Source organism: Trachinotus anak, unplaced genomic scaffold, assembly GCF_046630095.1.
Source record: "Trachinotus anak isolate AG129_WGS33_773 ecotype Australia unplaced genomic scaffold, CSIRO_AGI_Tana_v1 ptg000024l, whole genome shotgun sequence".
In the NCBI taxonomy this organism is placed as follows: domain Eukaryota; kingdom Metazoa; phylum Chordata; class Actinopteri; order Carangiformes; family Carangidae; genus Trachinotus; species Trachinotus anak.
Window position 1 is genome coordinate 15,734,547 of NW_027273875.1, and position 23,729 is coordinate 15,758,275.

Here is a 23,729-nt window from a genome sequence, read left to right on the forward strand (position 1 = left end):
CTGTAAAGAACAAGCCCATAGGTCATTTATATTGACTTCATAAAGTTTGCCTGTCCAGTCAAACAGTGTTTAAATATTTTTATTCACTGGTAAGGTTACCTGACCTCAGTTATGAGAGGGTGTGTTACTAACCGACCAAAGGCAAATGCAGGCCATCACCAGGATCATAGACTTTAGACAATCAATGAATGAACAAATATTGGATGTCATAACTAGAGTTTTATAATTTTAGCTAACCAAAGTTCAAAGCATCTTCCACTAAAACAGCAGAACCATAGATAGAAATGATCACTGTACCTACCAAGAGATAGCTGACCCCTGAATCTGGCTCTCACAGAGAAATATGGTTGTGTTTTTGTTATTTTAATTAAATTGAATAGAATTTGTATTTATCAGAGATTGCATACACAGTCTGGCTTAATTCTTCTGTGTGAAAGAATCCAGAAATGTTCCATAAAGTTTAATACTAAACGTCTTATCAAAGTTTGACCGACTGTGTACTGTTAATAAAAATCTGAGATACTTTGGGTTGAAGTATAATAATTAAGGGGTTCAATGTTATTTTTCATGTAAAGATTGTACACATACATACAATGTTACACTGAAGTACACTGCTTACACTGATTTAGTTTTAGATTTGAACAGTCTTGTCATTTGCTGGATTTAGAGAGTGCCTCTGTTACAAAGTAAAAATGTATTAGCTCACCTTGATTTTTGTTTGTTTGTTTTTTTTTTTTTTTGTTCTCTGTGTTGTTGAAATTCTCATTCATGTATTTGTCCTTGATATTAATAGATTGAATTATGAACTATGGTGGCTACAAGGTTTATGAAACTGGGCCTTGCACTTGGAGCACTTACTGTATATGTGCAGGGTAACTCATTCACTTGTAGATGGCGACCGTTGGCAATGTTTAGTGTGCTACAAGTGACAACCCCTGCGTTCTTTTTTTTTAAATCAATCACAGTCATTTATTTATTTATTAAATTGTTTATTTAATTTCATAATCAATTTTGAGCCCCCATAAAGGAAAAGGTGTGTGTGTGTGTGTGTGTGTTGTTTTGTGTTTTCCTGCACAAAACAAAAGACAAGACACATTTTCACAAGGCCTGACAAAACACTTGTTGTGTACTTAAGGCAGATAACAGCAGTGATACACACTGATGCAACTAACAGAGGTGACAAAGTCTATGCTATCCCTGTAGTTTCTTCACAATAAAAGTCTAATTCCACGATGCAAGGCTTTTAATCTGAAACAAAAGCAGCAAGAAATCTTAATTTTAGTTGTAACTTACAGGCAAATGAGACAAAATACTCCTCAAACAAAGCTTTGTGATGGGTGAAAATGAACAAGCTGCCTTTCAACAGAACTGCCTCACAATTGACTTGAATCTCCACCAAGATCGAGTGGTCACAATTGACGGGTTGGTGACCTAAATTATTCACATTAACTTTTACTGACAATTTGGTTCTACTTATAAAGGAACCGATGTCTTCCATAATTCCCTTGTATTAAAAATGTGGCTTGTGTTGTGTTAGTTAATACCTTTTACCCTGTGTAGAAAATGTTCTTCACTTCCAGTGTCCCTCTTGTTTTCCTAGGCCTCACTCACACTCCAAGAGTTCAGGCCATAACAACCTTTAATGTTGTGGAAAAAAACATGTGGTGAGAATCTTTGTGAGCTGGAGAAAAAGACAATCACCAGGAGTTCAGATGTCTTAGGCAGAATTATTTATTGTGAGCCTGGCAGCAAGGAGAAAATGATGAGCATTACACAGTCAGCATGTGAATCAGAGTAGTGCCACACCAATCTCCTCCAGGGGACTTGTCTGACAGTGGGTATATATTCCCAGGTATTGCATGGTTGCAACATTTTACCACACCTTACTCCAAATAAGGCTAAACTATAGTCTAAACATTCATGTGTGAAGATGCTATTGGAACCAAAATCTGTTTTGTCACATGTTCTTTTCGAATTAATATCACATGTGTTTTGTAACTAGATTTGAACAATATTTTTTAAGGTTGTGCTTTCCTTCTACCTCCTTATCTATCATACCCAGCTACGGAGGATAGTCGTGGCTCCACCTAGACACCAACAGTCACAATAGAAGCTAAACAATGAAACACTGAAGGATGTTATGGCCTGAACTCTCGAGTGTGAGTGAAGTGCCTAGGAAAACAGGGGGAACACTGGATGTGAGGAAAATTTCCTTCACATCTTACATGTGAAATATAAATAAAAAATCAATTAACCGATAGAAATATTTTTTGTAGAAATCATCTTTTAATTCTGTGACATTTGAATTATTTACACAATAAATACCATCTACTTAAATTTTGCCATTGTTCATTCATTGACTCATTCACAGATACTAGCAATGCTGCATCTATAGCCAAAGCGTAGCTCAGCCAAATCATCATGTCAGGTATCCCCTTTATCTCACTCTCTATCAAAACAGCTCACCCTTTGCAGAAAACAACATGCCTGGCAGCTCTGCTCAGATCTTCCTGGTTAGTCTCATTGTGAGTGGGATACACTTTTTAACAGCATGGACTCTGATTTGCTTCACAGGTTTTCTGTTTATTACATGTAAAATTTGAATCACTCTCAGGCTTAAATAAAGAGAAAACAGTTTAATGGCCACTGCTGACCTTTAGTCCTTAAATGTTTTACTTCCCCTGTTAAGACCATAAAGGCTCTTCAAGAAGACATGTTTGTGCAAAATTTACTTTTTGGCTCAGACCTAAAGTTTTAATTACCTTCTACACTTTGGAAATATAAATAATCTTCCTCTTCAAGTTGAAGGTAACTTTAGGAGCCTTGTTCTTTGGAGAGTGTACTTCTCCACAAGCAAATATTATGAGACATAATGTTCCTTTTGAAAATAAATGGTTGATCCTCCATATTTGTTGTGAGGAAGTCAAAGCCGTGCCGCTTGATGGTGTAAGTTCAGCAAATAATGGAGCTTTTCAAAAGGCACAGTCTAGTCCAGCTGGATTTTATGTGTATTGGATGGGTATTTTCTTCCCTCAGACTGTAGCCTCATCTCAATAGACTGGTTGTCCCACAGTGTCATACTTAAAGACCAAATTTTACAGAGCCAGAAGGATAAATGTTAAATTTTTCTTTAAAGGTGTTTTTTGATCATAAAGCAGGTCTAGGTTCTATATTAATACTATGAAAGTATCAAAGCCTCAGTCCACAGAGAAACGCACACAGCCTGTATTCAGAAACTGAGCCTTAAAATGAGCCGTCAGGACTACTTTAACTTTGTGATGTCACAACTATACAGTCACTGCTCTCAGCCATGCCTGAACCCCAGTTTCTGAACATGGACACAACAAGAGTAATGCACACACAAAAACACATTTGACAGAACTTTCATTTTGGATTCTGTGTCCAGCCAGTTGGGAATTCACTGAGCTACATAACACATACACACAGCTACGTTAGGCTTGACAGTTAGCCAGCTACGGAGCAGGCTAGTTCAGCAGCATAAGTTAGCACAGTTACTGAGCAGGGAATCCTATAAGGCACAGTAATGTAACAGAACTCTTGCTTATATTAGCAAGACTTACCAAAATAGCCAGGATTTTCCTTTATCTGCTTTGATGGAATAGGGCCCTGGCCTCCTCCCAACATAGACATATACAAGCTCATTTGAGCTTCATTTACCACCAGTCTGATTGCTGACAGTAAGTCTTACAGCCTCGTTCTACCAAATTCTGCTCACACCTTCGTCTTCCCTGTACTCAGCACCACATATTAGTTTTTTTTTGCAGGGACATGTTAATCTGTGAACCTGAAATTTCTTGTTTTGCTCTATTTACTGTGAATGCTGTGTGTCACTCTGGGGTGAACAAACACTACTGGGTGTGTGAAGATCCCTGGATGATGTGCTATATGGACTGTGTGTGATAACTTGTGCTGAGACCTGCAGGCTAATCAGCCAGACGCTGAGGCTTTGTGCACGAAATTCATCTTCCCACATCTGGGAGCTGACTTAAACTTCAGGGTATTTTGGATTTAAAAAGACTGTTTTCACAGCTCATGCAAACTTGTGCCAAATTTATAACATTCATTAATTAAAAAAAAAAAGTGCTGGCACACAAAGCTGAAATTTCTTTCAATTCATTTACTGATATTATCAATGAATGTTCTGCCAAATCCTGGTGTTAAGTGGGATAAATACCCCAGTGCATTCTAAGGGGAGTTTTCTTTTTCATTAAGTTTATATTCTGTAGCTTCTCTGCTAAAAAAAAAAATAATACAGCTCTTGCCCATGTTATTGTTTTAACCCTTAACCTGGGTTAATTTCACTGGTGTCAGACAGACATGCAGAATTAATTAAAGGTACAACCAAAACCATATGATTATTATTTCTTGGATAGTTGTATATGGCTTTGTATATAATGTTGTGCTACATCATGTTCAGTGTATATTAAAGGTCCCATATTGTATACAGTGAGATTGATTATAAAGCAGGTTTAGGTCTCTATATTAATACTGTGAAAGTGCTAAGTCCACAGTGAAATGTACACAGCCTATATTTAGAAACTGAGTCTTAAAATGAGCCGTCAGGACTTCTGTAACTTTGTGATGTCACAGCAAAGCAGTCACTGCCCACAGCCATTCCTGAAGCCCAGCCCACCTGGACCCACCATCTGACCTTGCAGGATTTGATTTCTTTTAAGTGTTTACCTGAAACCTGAAATTGTTGATTTGATCACTAAGAAAACAGTCAGCCAATCAGAGGAGAGGCTCAGAGCTGCTCTTCTGATTGGCTGACTGACCTGTTGTTACTCGAGCTCCAGCAAGAAGCCTGAGAGCAGAAATGTAAAACTACACTTAGATGATTTTTGGTTCTTAACACCACAAATATATCTTCTCATGGATATCAAAACTTAAAACAACATCAGATCTTTAAATGAGTTCGTTTTACTATTTGAGTGTGTATTCTTCAACAACAAAGATTTCTTTTTCATAATGCATTCCAGTGTCAACCCTAGAGACACAGCAAAGAAAAACGTATCAATATGTTTCAATATGTTCATCGAACTCTCCAGCATCATAATCCACTGCCCCACCACTATCAGAAACACACAATTATCCACGCCAGTTCCATTTCAATCCTCACTTTTACTCTCCAGGTTTCTAACACATCTTTTAACCTTTTTATCTCCCCTTGACCTTTTTCTTTGCAAACATTGGAAAACATTAATTCAGCATTCTTCTCAGCACTAAATGTCACATTTGCTGGTTAAAATGACAAACATCACCGGCTGCAGACTGTTTCAGCTGTACATAATTAACTCCATAATGGCACAAATGAAACTTTGAAATACAGTACACACAGTTCTCTTTGCAAGGCAGTGTCCGTATGTAGCTGAATGTGATTGTATAATCACTCCAAAACAAAGAGCACTATGTGTTCTTGTGTAGGTCAACAATGCTATCAGTTTAATATTTTCAGTTTGCATCCAGAGATTGCAGTCAGCCCCACCTCTACTCATGTGTACTGCCCCAAAGTTCCTCTGGAAGGATTTAAGACGTTGGCAACACAGGGATCAGTTGGGACATTTTTAGAATGGAGCAGATTTTATCCGACAGGCAGCACCTTTATTAAAGCAGAAACAATGAACATTCTCTTGCATGTACACATGACGTGAACGCACAGCACAGGTCTGCAAGTTGCAGCATTCTTTACAAAACTAAGATAAATTCAAAATAAAAGGAACCCCTGTCAATACAATGCAGTGCAGCTCAACAGCAGCACAGGCTGCATCCTGGAAATGATCTCACAGCTGAATCAATACCTCTTTCACAGTTTTAGCAAAAACTGAACATTACAACTTCCCGAGTGAGGATTTATTGCAGAACTCTTACGTTAAACTGACATAGTTTAGGTGTTCCTAATAAAGTGACAACCACACTGTAGGTATTTACTATTTGTATTAGTTTTGTAACATATGCTGCTTGGAATAATTGTTAAGTGCATTTAACAATGATGATGCCTGTTCATTTGAAAAAACCCCAAAAACAACAACATATTTTCCACCATCTAAGTACTTCAGCCCACCCTAATGTCAGCCTAACATTAATACACCCTCTCTCTCTCCTCTAACTATCGAGATTCTAGGTAACTGAAGATGAAAAGTTTTTCTTACTCCTTCCTTTCCTCCTTTTTACCCTACATGGATCATAAACCCTTAAAATCAGTTGAAAAATATAAACGTTGTAGTGCTTTTTATCCAGAAAAACCAAAGCTCTCACATTTGCTTGTAGTTTTGTACAAGCCTTCAAGTTCCAATATGGCGACGACGTTCACGTCTGATCTGGTATTGAAAATGACCAAATCAAAGGAGCAGAGATATCAGCCATTGTCTCTGCCTCCAAAGTCTCAAAATGCGAATGCAAAAACAGTGCTTGCAGAACTGTTTTGTGAGGTCACACTGACCTGTGGCCACCATGATATAATCAGTTTGTCCTTGAGCCCAAGTGAATGTTTGTGCCAAATTTGATGGAATTTCCCTTGAGGAGTTCTTGAGATATTGTGTTCACAAAGCCAAATCATGTGTTTGTGAGGTCACTGTGACCTTGACCTTTGACCTTTAGCCACCAATATCTAATCAGTTCATCCTTGAGTCCAGGTGAAGGCTTTATTCAATTTGAAGTAATACTTTCTGTCAAGGTATTACTGAGATATTGTGTCCATAAGAATGGGATTGACACCAAAAACAATATGCCTCCAGCGCTGAGGCATAAAAAGTATTTTTTTTTTTAAATAAGTTTGCCCTTGCAGATACAGGGAGCATTGGTTTTCTGAGTTAAGGTATTCTGTACATGTGTGCCACTTTATGTCCTTTAGATGGAACATGAAGCACAGGAGCAGGTCAGGGTGTATCTTTCTGTTTTTAACCCACTTGCCTCTCGATGCTCTTGGGATCAGAGGTGGAAGGCAATGCCAGTGTGCACATTATCTGTCTGCTGGTGCAGCCTGTCACATTCCGATGTTATGTGTAGTGCTTGTGTGATACATATATTTGCTCATCTAGAAAAATATTAGTGATGTGTTGACAGACTTTAAAGGATTAGCGATGAGTCATCACATACCTAATCCTAATCCACTGTAAAAATGAAAAAGATGACAAAAATTTAACTTTCATGGAAGCATATTTATAATAACATGTAAAAAAAATATAAATAAATAAAATAAAATAACGTTTGGAAATTTAACTTAATTTATTAAGTTAGACATTTACAGCAAATGGAAAAACACTTTAGTCCCATATGAATTTCAGGGAGACAGGGTTGCTTTGATTTAGTCAAGTCCAAATTGAAGAAACTGTATTAATTAATAATGTGTAATAATTTTATACTATCACAATTTAAATTTTTTACTTCTGCTTATTTATAATGTTATTCAAATCTGCACTCCATTTATTATTATTATTATTATTATTATTATTATTGTGTGGTTGTTGTTGTTGTTATCTACTTGCATTACTGATAGTAGGACCAGCTGATGAAATTAAATAATCAATGTGCAGAAATTATGGAAGGTCTTAAAATGAACACCTATAATATTATAATTAATTTATTCAAGTCTTTTATTTTCAACATAAATACAGTGATGTATAGTAGTAGGGAAGTATAATTGTAAGGAATATACTAATAAGTTTTCTTTTTTTTTCTTTTTTTTTCTTTTTTTCAGATGAGTTAAGCCTACTGGGCATTTAGTGACTTACAAGTATAAGGAAACAAGAAAGAGATAAGTTAAATTGATCTGACTTGAAACTGACATATGAAGAATGCAAAAGAGGAGGTGCTCAAGGAACTACTTGGTGCCAGACCCCCCCGGCCTGTTTGATGGCCATGTCTGGCCCATGTATTTGAAACACAAGAATTTCTTGTATTTATACAGTGATTTTATAAAATGACATGATATTTATTGATCATGACATTTTAAAGGCTATAGTGTTGCATATAATATAAACAATGATTGAACAGTTCCTCAACTAAATCAACAAGTTAACCAAATGTTGTTACTTCATAATGAATCACAGCAGCTGATCTTAACAATTTTTAATCCCTTCATGCTAAAGAATAATTACAGTGTTACAGTGCTCCTTTAACTTAAACTGCCCTGTCATCAAAATTCTACATTCACAATAAAAATTATGCATTTTTCTTAAGGAGCTTCTACATCCTACAGCACAGAGTGGGGATTTTGTTCAATGTTTCAACAGAGACAGACTATTATGCTCTAGGCCTGATTCTGATGTGTGTTTGTGTGTGTTTTTTTTTCTTTCTTCTACCAGGTGTAATGTGGACAGCAAAGTATCACGAGTGGCGTGGCTCAATCGCACCACCATTCTGTTCGCAGGAAGTGAGAAGTGGTCTCTTGATCCTCGTGTCATCCTCATGGAAAACACAGCCGTCACAGAGTACAGCATTGAGATCCAAAATGTTGACGTCCACGACGAGGGCCCCTACGTCTGTTCCATCCTCACAAATAAGAAACCAAAATCCACAAAAGTGCATCTCATCGTTCAAGGTAAGATGCTGCTTGCCTTCCCAGCCCTGTCAGTGACTGTATTCAGTTGTAACAAATAATCAAAGTGTCAGAGCCTGTGCTGTGTTGGTTTCTTTGCAGTTTGGATTTCATTTTTTCACAGGTGAAGCATTGCAAACTCAAAGTCTTGAGTCCAATCAAAAAAAAAGAAATCTTCCCTTTTCTGTTTTAGGATGCTTTGGTAAGATTGAATTCAGCGAGCATTAGACCTGGCGATGAGACCGGGATTCAATCTCGATTTAATTTCAGATTGGTGATAGGTATTGATTTAGGGCACAGTACATTGGAAAATGTCCCAGCTCAGTTTCATTGCAAAGTTCTACTAAATCAACTGTCAGCACTGAGACTCTTATGATGAAATAATTTTCCTTCATGGTGAGTTTCCACAAACAATTAGCTCCACCACCCTGAGTCTGCAGCTGAGGTCTATATCTGCACTAAGTTCACATACAATTAAAAATCTGATTAAACAGTTGTGTCAAAAACCACAAAGAGCATAGACTATATGAAGAAAAGACTGCTGGCAACCCCTGAGTAAATGCAGATTGAACTATTTTAGATTTTAACATCAGTTGAGAAAAAAAAAAAAAAAAAGAATAGTTTCTCTGAGTTTCTTTGAGAATAAATTCGGATTATTTCCTTTTGAAAGACGTTGCAAGTAGCACATCTTATGAAAAATAATTGACATGTACTTCACAAAAACCGGTTCAACTTGATGATATTCACTTTCATGAAATCGTAATTAACACTGAGTATTTTTCACACTGTATAATTCATGATGATATCTCATTAACTCTTAATTGATGCCAAGAAGCATCAGGCCATGGTTTTAGTCAAAAAAAACCCCAAAAAACTAGACATTCATAGTCTCATACAGACAAGGAACCGCAGCTCCAATTATACTTTGCCCTGGATTTTATGTCTTTTCTCCTTACCTTGGACAACCCGGCGATCTGGATGCTTCAAGCTCACACTCGAAACTAAAAGCAGTCACAAGATCTGCAGTACAGGCTTTAATACACCAATAAAACTCTGGTGGTGCCCTGTGTTGTTCACACCAAAGGAGGGATGCACCTGCTTTAACAGTCAGTGTGCATGTGAGTGCAACGGTGTCTGGAGTGAGGAGCCAGCCCCTGGCAGGTCAATTAGCGATGCAAGTTTCAAGCAATTTCAACTCAGCTCAGCTCGGCACCTTTCATACAAACATGTAGCCCAAACTGCTTCGCATAGCAGGATTAAAACAACACGCACACACAGACACACACACACGCACAAAAAAAAGAAAAGAAAAAAAGACTATGCAAGAGTAGACTTTACGACATGAAAACAATAAAATGATGAATAATAGTCAATAATAAAAATTAAACACCAGGGATAAACTGTGATATTAAAAGATTAATATCTTAATATCACAGTAACTATTAATAGTTTAATACTTAAACTAAAGTTATAACAAACAGACAACACACAGCAGAGGCTTCTTGTAACCAGCAAACTCAAAATGTTGAAGTATTTTTGGCTGGACCGCAACAGCGGAGCTAGCCCTATAATCTGGAATGTCCCTGCCTGACTGACTGACTGACTGACTGATCGTATTTCCATTATTGGTCAGCCAAGTGCCACATCACTTGAGTTGGAGTTTTTGGTGTAAACTGGTTCTATTACGGTGTTTACAGCCTGCAGTGTTGCCAATTTAGCACATTTTTCGCTAGAGTTAGAGACTTTTTTTTCCAAATAGACTGAGTTTAAACTTGTTTCATAACTGGACTGTGTGTGATGCCAATTGGGAGCTCAGGGCTACACCCCATGCTACAGGCAGTCCACAGAGCCGCTCTGGTTTCCCGGCACAGCTCAGGCTTGGCTTTAGCTCTGGAACTGAAGGGAAGCAGAGGAGCACTTCAAATACACTGAGCCTCGCCTCCATTACAGCAAATAAACTACGTTCATTACATGTATCATTATTACTAAAGGAGGCAGAGGAATAAATAAACATGAGACACACTGAGCAGATACAGCACGAGAGAGAGAGAGAGAGAGAGAGAATTCATCACTAACTGCTAAAGAAGCTAGCAGATCTGAATAGCATGTAAACAAGAGAAACACCAGCAACTGGAAATGAGACAATACGCTTACTGCAGCACAGCAATAAAAGCCCTGTAAATAAAGGGTTTCTGCCCACTGAAATGCTATAGAGCTTTAATTTGAAACAATTACAGGAAGTCTCGAGTTTGTATTAACACATAATGCAGTTACTTTAAAACAGGAGCGACTGAAAACAAAGCTTCATACTAAAATACCACCATGACCAATTCTACATATCACACAGAGGAAGTTATAAAGACCTGGCTCTGAAAAAAGTCTGTTGTCACTGGAGGTAAGGTAAATGTAGGATCCCAGATGCAGGCTGTGCTCTGAGTGAGAGAGAAAGTCAAGATATTCTTCACTCTCTTCTAACTTTTTTCTCTGAGTGATCATTTTACAGTAAATACAGCTGAAGTCACAGCTCAGTCTTGGCTTTAATTTATGTGTTTGGTGATTTTGTCAGATGACATTGTGGTGATAACATCAGGATTTTGAATGATGTTTTCAATATAGACCAACACAATGATTTGTGTGTTATTAGTCTAAATAGATTGTGTTGGAAACTATAACTTAGATGAAGCTCTCATCAAATTTTGAGACAAATTGAGACAAATACATAAATCCAGATGATTCCAAATGGTTCACACGCTTTTTTTGCCACATCAATACTTGTAAAAAAAAAGTAAAAATAAAAATTGGAATGAGATAGAATGGATGTCAGGGAATTTATTTTTAGTTGTTTTTAGTTGTTGTTGCAAATTGTGAAGGCAGTTATATCTCTCAGCTCTCTCATGTTTTGGACTAAAATCTTGTCCTCGGGCAGGAAGCCTCGGGTTGAGGAGATATGAGAGGGGCTCTTTTGCAGTGCAACTGAAGACTTTGTCACTAATCTCCCTGTCCCACTTGTTTTGATGAGGCCAGAGGCCTTTTGTTTACAGATCATTTGTCCATTGTGGACGCAATATCTCAAGAACGTTTGGAGGAAGTTTCTCTAAATTTAGCACAAATGTCCACTTGGACTCAAGGATGACCTAATTACATTTTGGTGGACAAAGGTCAAAGGTCAAGGTCACTGTGACATTACGTCCATTCCATTCCTGTGAATGGGATATATGAGGCACAAACATTGACTTGAACTCTAGAATTTGGTGGTCAAAGGGCAAAGGTCAAAGTGGCTGTGACCTCGATAAACATGATTTTGGCCAAAACTCAAGAAGTGTCATGCTGATTACAACAAAGTGCACTTAATAGCTTTTATTAAACTCCCACTTCACTACATATACATAAAGATAGTTGCTATGACAGTAGTGAAGCAGATTTATTTGTGCAGTCCTGCTGTTAGATTGAGGAAAGGGACAGCCGTGCAGTGAAATAGCATGACCCAGTATTTTGCCTGTGCTGGCACTAGTTTTAGGCCCAACAGTGTTGTAATGCTGCGTTGACCTGATTACACAAACTGATGAATACAGTGATAACATACAGTTGCTGCCACTAGTCAAACTCTGTGAGAGTTTTGTGTTGTTGAGACATAGTGTAGGATGGGCCACAGATTCATGTCACACCCTGGACTGACGAGTGAATGAATACAGAACACTCTGCCACCTTCATGGCAAAGACAGATCAGGTGGTCCATGGGGTATGTCAGTGGTTCTCTCGTCCCCACAGGCGCTCTTCAGAAATGGAGATTGGTGTTGAACCTGTACACAGGGAAGGACTCTGGAGGCTAGCATCAATCAGCTCACTGACCTTGTCAGCTGATACCCTCAGGAATATAGGGCACCTGCTTCCATGGTGACTGCACACAGGGAGAGGACTGACTGCAGTTAAGCCACACTACTAGAAAGAATAAAGTGCTTTGCCATGTAGAGTGTATTTATACCAAGGACTAGAAGTGGCAGAGAAGGAACCTGAGAAGGACTCTGAATCAATATCAAGTGGTAGGTGTCCATTCCTGTATTGTAACTACCTCTTTCTGTTACTTCGGTCACTTCAGTCACCTCAGTTCTGACTCTGATCAGTATAGAGCTTTGCTGTTTCCCTGTTATTGATTATCTCTGAAACACCAGAGCGTCTGCTTTGTCTTCAGTGTAACTGTAACTTGTGTTGGAACCAGAGGTAGTTCTGCTTTTAGTCTATGCTGATCTTGACTTAAAGCAACTTTTTACCATCATCCTCTAATATATGAAACATTAAAATCATAAGCAATATGATGAGACTGTCCTCCTGTGAAAAACGAGCCCATAGGTGGCAGGTTATTATGACCCATAGGTCAGGTACACCTACGGGGTGCTATTTCAAGAGACATTTCTATGGATTGTATCAGAGGGTAAAAAAAAAAAAAGACCTGTATGGTTGGAGTACTTACTGAATATGATCAATCAGTTCAGAAGTCAGCACAGTGAGGGACTTTACCAGTCAGCCTTTCATGTTCAAGTATGATCAGGCCAATGTAATGTGTCATTATTGTGTAATTGCCAGTTTTGGCCACAGTGGCTGCTCTTTATCAAATGTTATATAGAGTAGTCTCACTTTAAATACATGTATTGAATTGGGCTCTTTCATATTATAGTTGTCATCGCGATAAAAAAGCTCCAGCATACGATAAAAAACAAAATTTTGGTAAATTTTAAAAGTCTAAAACATACATTATGTCTTCCTACATAGAAGTTGATTGTACCTTGCTGTTGCTATCAAACCAGTGCTGGAATAAACTTTGCTATTGTTACAACCATTGCTAGAAATAACATGTTGAAGTCTCTTGAGATGTCAACATCTTTAGCCAGAAGACAAACTAAATTTTGCCTTTGGTTGTGGATTTGTAGACTGGTTGTAGATTTGTAGACTTTGGTTTGCCTGTATGACACCAGTTGATACTATTGAAGACAGGTTTTCGTCAGCAGCCTCTTTGATGATTGGTGAACTTCCTGCAGTGATGCTAGAGTAGTTCTGTGGTTTGCAGTCTTGAATTAGAGCTGAAAAATCCTTTCTCCTATCTTTCACAGTGTAATCACATGCAGGTCAGCTACTGTGGAGATGTTTAGTTCCTCATGGAATATTAGCCTGTGTGTCTGTATTAGCCTTAGTGATAGAGATGCAGCCTGTAAAAGGTTCTGCCATGCCTCCTGAGTGCATGTTGGGATACACTCCAGCTCAACATGACCCTGAAAAGAAAATACTGGTGAAGAAAATGAATCAATCAAAAATTTGCCACAGATTCATTTTTGCTTCATTATCCAATACATTGTAGATTCTAGGACATCTATCTTTCAAAACTGTTTCAGGCTGCGCCAGAGATGGCTGGGCGACGGTGGCTACTCCCCCTGGCATGCATGCCTCAAAATGTTGAAAGACCCATTGTATTCAACCCTAAGGCGATGGAGATGCCATTCCCACAAGCATGGCCCAACAATCATTTGTTTCAAGACGTGCTCCTATTCGGTTATTTGTCTAAATCCCGACAACTGCAGGCTGTATTACTGCAAATGCATCTTTACATTATCATACAAGCTTCTGTATAAAATTGACGTGTGTGTGTCATTTGCAACATTTCTTTGCAGATAAATGTGTTTATTGGTGTTCAATCTCCTTTAGTTTGCGATAGTTGAGACTAAACATTGTAGATGGTGTGCAATTTAATTGAGGGACCTAGACTATATTAGATAGATTACATATCCAATCTGCAAACTGTTTGACATAAAGTCAGTCGACACTATTTACCCATTACAGATAAATTATGGTAGACGGAGTAGGCTTGGAACAGTATTTCATAAATTCATTATCACAATATTCCCCACCCTATGCCATATTTCTCATAATATCAGGAAAATAATATGATTTTTATTTTAATTTAATTTTTAATTTTTTTTTTTTTTGCAGTTGCGAACCGATGTACAAAAGGTACAGTTTTACTTCAATATGGCACCAGAAGTAACTTGGCAGGAAATGATATCACCTTGCAGTATTACTCTGGTCTGCACCTGATAATTTGATTAAATCAGTGATAAATAATGTGTAATAGGAATAACTGACATGTGGGACATCGTGATGTGAGAAGTTTTTATTTAAGTTGATAATGGCTGCTGTCATTTCTTTCAGCCCACAAGTACATGACACTGACCTCAGTTGTAGGCTGGAAAAAGTGATGAGTTCTGTGGGATTTAGGTGTGGGCTGACATTTGATAATGTTGAATATAGCAATATTTCCTGCTATATGCAATATTTTTCATAATATTGACACACCTGAAAAATAAAATACAATAATATAAGCTTGTATTATGAGAACTAAGCTTTGGGGCTGGACTATGTTGGTGTATTATATATGGCTATTGTCCATGCCTAAGACTGAGTTAAGTCCAAACCACAAAACTGTAAGGAGCAAACTGACAAATCAGTCATTGTGCTCAGTATGTCCATCCTACTCATTCCAAGTAGGATGGATGGTTAGTTTTTGTTTTTGTTTTGTTTTGTTTTGTTTTGTTTTGTTTTGTTTTGTTTTGTTTTGTTTTGTTTTGTTTTGTTTTGTTTTGTTTTGTTTTGTTTTGTTTTGTTTTGTTTTGTTTTGTTTTGTTTTGGGGGCAGCACATGACAAATGTAAACAATATCTGTTGGTAATTTCTTGTCTCTGAAATGTGCATTGTTTTTTTTTTTGTTTTGTTTTTTGTTTTTATTAGTATTGGCATCAAAGCAGTATTGCTGCATATACAATAAATCAGCCAAATCCTAGAAACTAAAGTCATGTTTTAGTTGATTTTTTACTATAGAAATATGCAAATGAATCATAACATAATATGACTCAATTCTGTGAAGATAGTGAAAGTCCAGCTGCAGATTTAATTGCTGAATTATTATGTGTTGCAACCTCCCAGAAAACAGTAAGTTGACGTGATCTCTGTTGTCGGTGATGAGTCAATATCATCACGCCTACACAAAAACAGTTGGAGCACTTGGATATGCACTGACCCTCTGGTTGCTAATAAAACATATGCTTCTATATGAATATAAAGCCCATGAACTGCAGTAAGGGGGATATTAAAACTATATATTGCTATAGACTGAGCTCAGTGAACTCTAACTGTAAATATCATGCCCTTTAGCATGTGGGGAAAGTCATTATCTTGTGTAACTTCTGCAGTTGTGTAATTTGGATTTAACATTGAGTTGCTGTTAGAAGCTTAATCAATAACTCAGTGGAGACAAATGTAGTTTGTTAAAGTTTTGTTAATGTTATCAATACGGCTAATTATGTCTCTCAGGTATAACATCAAACAACTTTTTTGTCTTTTGCTGCCAAAGCTTGGAAAGTGAAATCTGAAATTTTTGTGTGACTTGAAGGAGTTGATTTCATTTTTATGAATAATTTGACTGAGAGACAGACGTGTAATTAATCTGATTTACAGACTGACAATTAAATAACTGATAGAAGTGATGATGATGAAGTTATGGACGTGTTAACTATCCCACAGATGCAACACCTTTATTTTTAGCACCATGGTCACATTGTACATCCCTCTCCCTCCCACATTAGCTGCTTTGGGAAAACACTGTCACTGGAGCCAGTCTTGATCTTGCCCCTTCAGTCAATATCAATCAGTGAAGACAGATAAAATTAGTTCTTAAGCAATTTGGCCCTGGACTCAGACACGGTTATTACCTAAGTGTCGTTTTTTGCAGCATCTGTGTACCTTGACTGTTATTACTTTTAAACAAAGGCATGGTGGTGTTTACAGCAACTGGTCCTGGATACTCCCAGAGTGGGCCACTATCCATTCATGACCTTGACAACTATGTGGAAGTTATTATTATTACTATTTTGCCCCCAGAGATGTAAAAAGTGAAATTACCCTACACAAGTGTGTAAATGTCCATAATTAATTAATTAATTTCTATTTGTTATTCTTCACACTGAACAACTGAGATCAGCACTGAGGATTACATTTTACTTGCGAATTTCTCCACTTTACTGGAATATTTTCAGGCCTGTCTTAGTATTAGAAAGTCTTTTTATGGGATTAGTCTCAAATATTGTTTCTATATTTTCATCTGTTTACATTTTTGATAAAGTACAAATCTCAATCTCTCAAATGTAGCACAATTTTCCATCCTGAAAGTAAACAGGGTCTGTAATGTTCATTGATTCATTTGATAGTCATACTACTCATCTTTATGGGAGCCCAGTTAACATTGGGCGAGGGGGTCCCAGCTAACATTGGGTGAAGATGGGGTACACTCTGGACAGGTCATCAGTCCATCACAGGGCTGACATATAAAGACATATGACATGTGTTTATGTCTTCTCTTCTTTCATCAAATTAAACAAAGATGCTGTAAAGGAGCGACACTGTAATTTAGGCAATACACTTTGCATGTGTAAACAGTATGTAGCCTACATATACAGTACACATAAAAGACAGACTGTCAGGTTTACTGCATGGATGAGCAGAGCATCAACTTGAATTTCATTTTAAAATTTTCACTTAGTCTCACCCACATGTAACTGATATATTCAAATGGGAAATTAAGCTCTTACCACAATAAAGATTTTTCAACTGAATGTCTAAGTATAAGATCAATAATCTGCCTGGTGGACAGTGGTCTTAGTACAAAGTATATACCACTTGTCAGCATCACTCCAGCTGCACATCAACAGCAAATCTTCTGTTCATGTCAGCACAAGCTCCTACTTTCTCGATGCTCAATTTCAGCTGCAAACAGAAGCATGAATTAAATACAAGGCCTGAGTAGTAGTAAAAAACTGATTTACTCTGGCGCTGTAAGTATACTAAACTGTAGATGGTCAAAACAGATTCACACAAAAATCCTGATTGTTTTTTGTCTGTGGTTCTAATTCAGTTCACCTGCATTACAGTTGTGTGTACCCAGTGGCATGGCACTAAAATCTGGGCCCATTCAAGTCACTATTGGTTATCTTTTTTTTTTTTTTATATCCATTGTAATGTCTGTGAGAAAAACTAAAGCTGTAACTCTGAACTCATGCTTGTGTAGTGGTTATTAGGGTTATCAGTAGGGTTGTAAAGATCCCATACTGCCTTTTTATATCTTTTAATGTCCTGTGATACAATGGTTGAAAGTCTTTTTTTTTTTTTTTTTGAGTGAAAGCATCACATTTAGCAGAGTCTGCGGAATGAGACTGAGGCTGGTGACAGCTGTCACACCAGAAACTAGGGTTTGCATTCCGAGTCACTTTGGTTAAGTTTAGGGAAAGCTGGTGGTTTTGGTTAAATGTAAATAAACAGATGTTTGAAGTTAATGTGAACTTTTTCTGTATTGAACCAGACCAGACATTGCACAAAATGCCCCAAAATCCAGAGATGGAGTTGGCCAGATATTTCAAACTCTGATCCTGTTATGACTAGCTCATTTAAGCCATAACGATCAAGAGAGGTCCACACAGTAAGCTTGAGTTAAAGCAGTATTTCTTTTAATTCCAAAATAATACCAAAATTTATGGGATGTGAGGTCAGTTGTCAGTGTGTGGTGGAGGTGTTGGATGCAGGGAAAGCCATCTGTGTGTGAAATGAGTGTTGAAAAACAAAAAAACACCAACAGAAAAGCTGTCAGGGGCTCAGCTGTCCAGGGAGAGAGAGAGAGAGAGAGAGAGAGAGAAGGCTGAAGAAGCTCAAATTTTATGCCTTTCCTCACAGCTGTAGTCACAGCCATCTAGAGTAGGCGGAGTCTACCATGAACACGGTAGCCAGACAACACAAACTAAAGCAGGAGACAACAGCATAGCAGACCAAGCAGGAAAGCACAGGGGGGCTTGGCCAAACACCTGTAACAAAAGACAGCCAGCCAGCCAGGGAAACACATATGGCCCTGGGCCGTCGTAGACCCATATATGATGAAATCTGGACATGCTCTGATCACGGCATTGTAAGACGTCATATCAAAAAATCTCCAGATATGCTCCAGATTCTTGCAAGAACCTGAAAAGAATATCTCCAGATTCTTGGGGATCTTGTGCAGTGAGAATCTATCAGACAACACTGTTGTTTCCAGGAGTTCTTGATTGGTTCTTGATCGGTTGTCATCATGCGTCACAGTGATTGGCTCAGCTGGTTTTAAGCGATGAGACCATAGATGTGACTGGCTGACTGTATTTATTAATCACCACACCGTCTGATTCATATTCCACTTCACCTACAGGAACCACGACAGCAGAGGCTATGTGAGACCCTGCTAACTTAGTTCCACCAGCCCCTGTGTGAAGCTAATTATGATCCTGAAATGGATAAAAAATACTCATTCAACCAGCCAGCACTCTTTTTTTGTTACTTCTTTCTGTGGACATATAGTGACTTTTGAGTTAAAATTCATCAAGATGATTCAATTTACAGACACAGCATGTTTGACAGTGTTTTAACATCACAAATTTCACTCTGCTGAATCTGTCCACAACTGAAACAAAAAGAAAATGAAGAAAGGAAACCAGTGTTTTTCATACACTACGCTGGAATCCCAAACTGGAGTCTGAAGTTTTCTGATGTACAAAGAGATGAAAGAAAACTGTCTCACTGTCTGTGTATATGTATTTCTAAAAGCATTATGCATGAGTTGAATGCATAAGACGCTAAAACAACATCACCAGAAGCAGGACTTAATTGATGATGAAATAAAAAATACAGATTTCTTCAGAATTCATAATTTTAGTCGGTGGAATTTACGTAAGGCATTTTTCACACACACTTAACTCTCACTTCATCTTCTTCCTAGCTGCAGTATCAAATAGCATTCAGTAATTGGAAATAAACCAGCCTGGCTATTTGCCTGATTTAAGTGTTGTGTATATACGCTACATAAACAATTAGCTTATTATCAAATTTACTGTTCTTGGAATGTGTTTTGACATGTTGGTCTCTTCTCTCAACGCAGAGTCAGGATTTCTCTTAAGCTGCTCCTCTGTGTTGGCGCTGGAAAAACGCTTTGTCTGTTCAAGAGTCTGTTTTTCTGTTTTTCTGCATATACTGTACTTCACATGGTATGTGAAGTACAGTATATGAAGCTTTGGGTGGGCAATCCGGCAAAAAGATCATATATGACAATCTATCAAACCACGATCTGAATCATGATCTGCATCCTGTTTCCACTCTGATTTTATTGTGAAAGTCTTGACTCTAAGTTATGATCCATATTTTTCCACCTTTTTTCAGATGTCTGTCCACTCTCCGGACTATCCACTCCTACTCTTTACCCGCAATACTAACTTATTTTTAAAATTGTGTCACAACCAATCACACTTTTTTCTTAGTTCATATGGAGTATTTGTTTAGATTGTTATTTATTTATGAGATGCTATATTTAAGTACTTTAATTTGAATGTTCAGTTGCTGCCCTGGCTTGTCCCGCCTCCTGTTTCCCTGCCTGGAGGCGGGTCTCTCTTCTCTCATCCCGCAGATGGATTCTAACTCCACCATCTTGGACTGCAGATGGTGACTGTGAATCTTTTTTTTTTCTTCTTTCTATTTTATTTTATTTTATTTTTTCTGGCTTTTTGCCTTTATTATAGTCACAGTTAGAAAATGACAGGAAAGTTTGGGAGACAGAGAGAGGGTGGTAAAAAGGAAGATTAAAAACATTCACAAGTTGCTGCCTGGTAACATAAATGCATTGCCACTATTTATGCAGAGAAAAAACAAATTTAATCATATTTCTAGTTTCAAGACAAAGTTTATGTGTAAAAAAATTCAGCAGGTCAGATGCCCATCTCATTCTCTATGTATGCTCCTTGAGGTCATGTTTAGCACATGCTAGTTCTATAAAACCCAGCTGAAGAAAGAGAGGACTGGCAGCACACTGCCCCAGCAGTAACAGTGACAGAGATGTGTGAGCTCTGGGCTCCAGCAGCTTACAGGGAAGAATCACTTTGGTGAAAGGTAGACTCAAATGCTTTGTTGGGCTCAGAATCTTTTGACACTTTAGCTCTGGGGAAAAGTGTGTCATCAGGCTTAGTAGAGTCTACCACTACTTTGAAGAGAAATGCCATTACTGGGTGGACTGTAAAGAAGTGGTGACAGTGCACCAGTCTGAGGGCTGGGGAAGACAGCTTTGCATGCACCACACTGAGACACACCAGGGTGGCATCCTTTGTGGCCGTCTCTGCAAAGCTTAAATACTGGGAATATTTGCCAGTGGGTCGCCTCGCGAGCTCTGCAGTCTTTCCTCTGGGGAATTCCCAGTAACAGACCAGTGGGTAAATCCCTCTATTTGATCATTTCAGTAGAAAACAAAGTTTATCTACTGTTAATACATGCTGTTTCGTTATTGGTGAGAAACATGAAGTTATCAACCTGTAACCTGGAGTTTCCAATAACCTGAATGAAACTAAGGTTTTGATGCTTGGTCCAGCCTTTTCTCTCCACTGTGTTTTACAAATGGGATTGCTGGGAATATACATTGTAAAACAATACCAGATAGCAAAACAAATCTGCTTTGGCCCCATGCTTCTTTTTTCTTCTGACCCAGTGTACACCAGGGTTCTACAGCCTTATACAGCATGATACAGCATCTGGACCAATTGTGCCTGCTGTCGCAATCTGCATATGTTTGGCCAGAAGTTCAATTTGCTATCTGTGCAGGACATCATTTGTATATGCTATTAGTTATAGGACAGACGACAATTGCATAAATGGCAGTAATATTTTTTCTTTTTTTTTTTGGGAAGGGGCATTAACAGGACCTCTCTGTTTCATTCAAACGAACCCACTGCTTGATTCTCTCCATACTCCGAAGTCAGGGAGGTGCAGGTGATGAATGTGGTGGTGAATACACTTCAGGATGCAGTATAATATATATATATATATATATATATATATATATATATATATATATATATATATATATATGTATATATATATATATATTGAAAAGGAAAAAAAATGTGTCGCTCAGTCATGCTACCCTGCCATGCAATTCAGTTTGTGTGGAAACAGCCCCAGTGCTGTGCTGAGCCTTGTTGGGAATAGTAGGAGCAAATGTTTGGTTGTCAGCTAGTTATTAATAATTACCGAAGTAATTATTAATTTTTAATTAAATTATTATTAAGATGTAATAATATCGGGGCACCACCCTGTAACCAGGGACTGACAGTCAAACTATGAGTTCAGTCTCAAAGGCACTTACTCATAAGTGTCAATGTTGGACATATTAGCACTTATGAGTTAAACGCTGAAGGTTGAGTTCCGAGCACTGACCATCCCAACCAGCTGTTATCACTGCACACATGCACCAATAATCACAGGCAACGACCGCTTAAAGTAAAGAGGAGTTTATTAACAATTGCAACATCAATGGCACTCAATGCTACTTTTCATCAACAAACTCTCATTACGGTTGCGCTAAACTACTAATACTATATCTAACAACCAAGACAAATAATAGGCATATGATGTGGAAGCTTGTATGTCCGTTCGTGTGTGTGTGCATGTATAGGTGTGTCTATGTGCGTGGGAGTGTCTGTGTGTATGGGAGTGTCTATGTGTGTGGGAGTGTCTATGTGTATGGGAGTGTCTATGCGTGTAGGAAGATGGCGGCCAAGACCACGTAGGTGGAGTCTAAGATGGCGCCGGATTCAAGCCAAGACTTTCCAATCATTTTTTTTCTCCTTTTTTATGTTGCTTAGTACTTTTACAGTTTTCTTTCAGAACCTCCACACCGGTAAGAAGATGAGACGGTGCCAACAAGCACTGGCTGCTGCCCCTCGGCAGGCCTCCAGAAGTTGGTCAATCAAAAGAAAGTGGGCTTTTAGGGAGAGGGGGCCTCAAAGAGCGAATGTTGCCTGTGGCAGTCAGAGGGTAAACTGAGGGGCTACATAACTGGCAGTGTGGGATAAATAAAACTGAAACATTACAAGCTACTCTGGTGAAGTCGCAGAATAAAAATATAGAAATGGACATAATAGGTTCCCTTGTTTATATTCCTAGATAAAATGGCAGCACCTATGCCAGTAGAAGGTTGTCTGCTGTCAGCAGGTCCGGGTGTCCCCTGAAAGCCCAGTTAACAACAAAACCAAGTGCTTGCTCACTGCAGTGATGAATCAGCCAGTGAAGTAACCCTGCTGTACATACCATCGTTAACCTGCATGTAACGGACCACAGACAGTTAATCAATGACTCATCTCTCTGATAAACTCACTTGTGGTCTCAGACTGCTTCATCCTAATGCTGTTGGTTAAAACATGGATAACAATGTTGCTAAAACTAGTGGTGGAGTGTGCCTGGGTTCCCTGTGTCTGCCTACATGATGCCACCACCCTAATATTAGCCTGTCAGAAGCTCTGGCACCAGGTAGACAGTAAACAGTGGCTGGCGATGCTAATTTAAAGTTGTAGCCGATGGAGCTCCTTTATTACTAGCATGTGTTGAGGGAGGCAGAGGAGGCATGCAGGCCAACAGGACTACCATCAAAGGTTGAAAACCAGTTTGCAGACAGGAGGGGTGACTGCAGACCAGGCCACACAACCAGCTGCAAGAAATCAAACAAGCATTTTCCAACATCATACTATTGCTTCAGTGTTGCGTACCTTGATCATACCTTGACACCTTGAGCCCTTATAAATATTAAGTCCACAGTCTGTGAACTTGGACACACAAATATCTAAAAGACAAATGGCAGATTATGACTGCCACAGCTAAATGTAGACACATTGGTTCTGTGTAAAAAAAAAAAGATTATTTTTCAAAAACAAAATTAGTTTGAATCCGTCTTTAGTTATTACATTGGGGTTTTTCATAAACCTCATTGTACTTAAGAGTCTCATACTACATCCCCACTACTACATTTTTGTTTAGCACCTCTTCTATTAGCATCTCTACCACCTCCTTTACTCTTGCCATTAACACATGTTAACATTACTCCAGAACAGAGACTTTTGGAAACACTAGGGACTTAAAGCAGTGATGGTTGAAGGGACGGCTACAGCATGTCGTGTATGATGTAGATTCTATCTCAACACTTCTTACTGTTGCAGCCCAACTGTCTACTATGGGAGAACGAGTGGTTTGCCGTTGTAGACACTTAAAAAGTGTTGAGATAGAATCTACGTCACGCTGTAGAT

At 38.3% G+C, this 23,729-nt stretch overlaps 1 protein-coding gene across 2 annotated transcripts in view; it reads left to right on the forward strand.

The window, feature by feature from the left end:
* Positions 1 to 23,729, forward strand: part of opcml (opioid binding protein/cell adhesion molecule-like) — a 292,619-nt gene that overhangs the window by 196,920 nt on the left and 71,970 nt on the right. For both annotated transcript variants that reach the window (XM_071460453.1, XM_071460452.1), the window contains one exon: positions 8,325 to 8,560. In XM_071460453.1, coding sequence (XP_071316554.1) covers positions 8,325 to 8,560 — 236 coding nt within the window. The remainder of the gene's footprint in view (positions 1 to 8,324; positions 8,561 to 23,729) is intronic.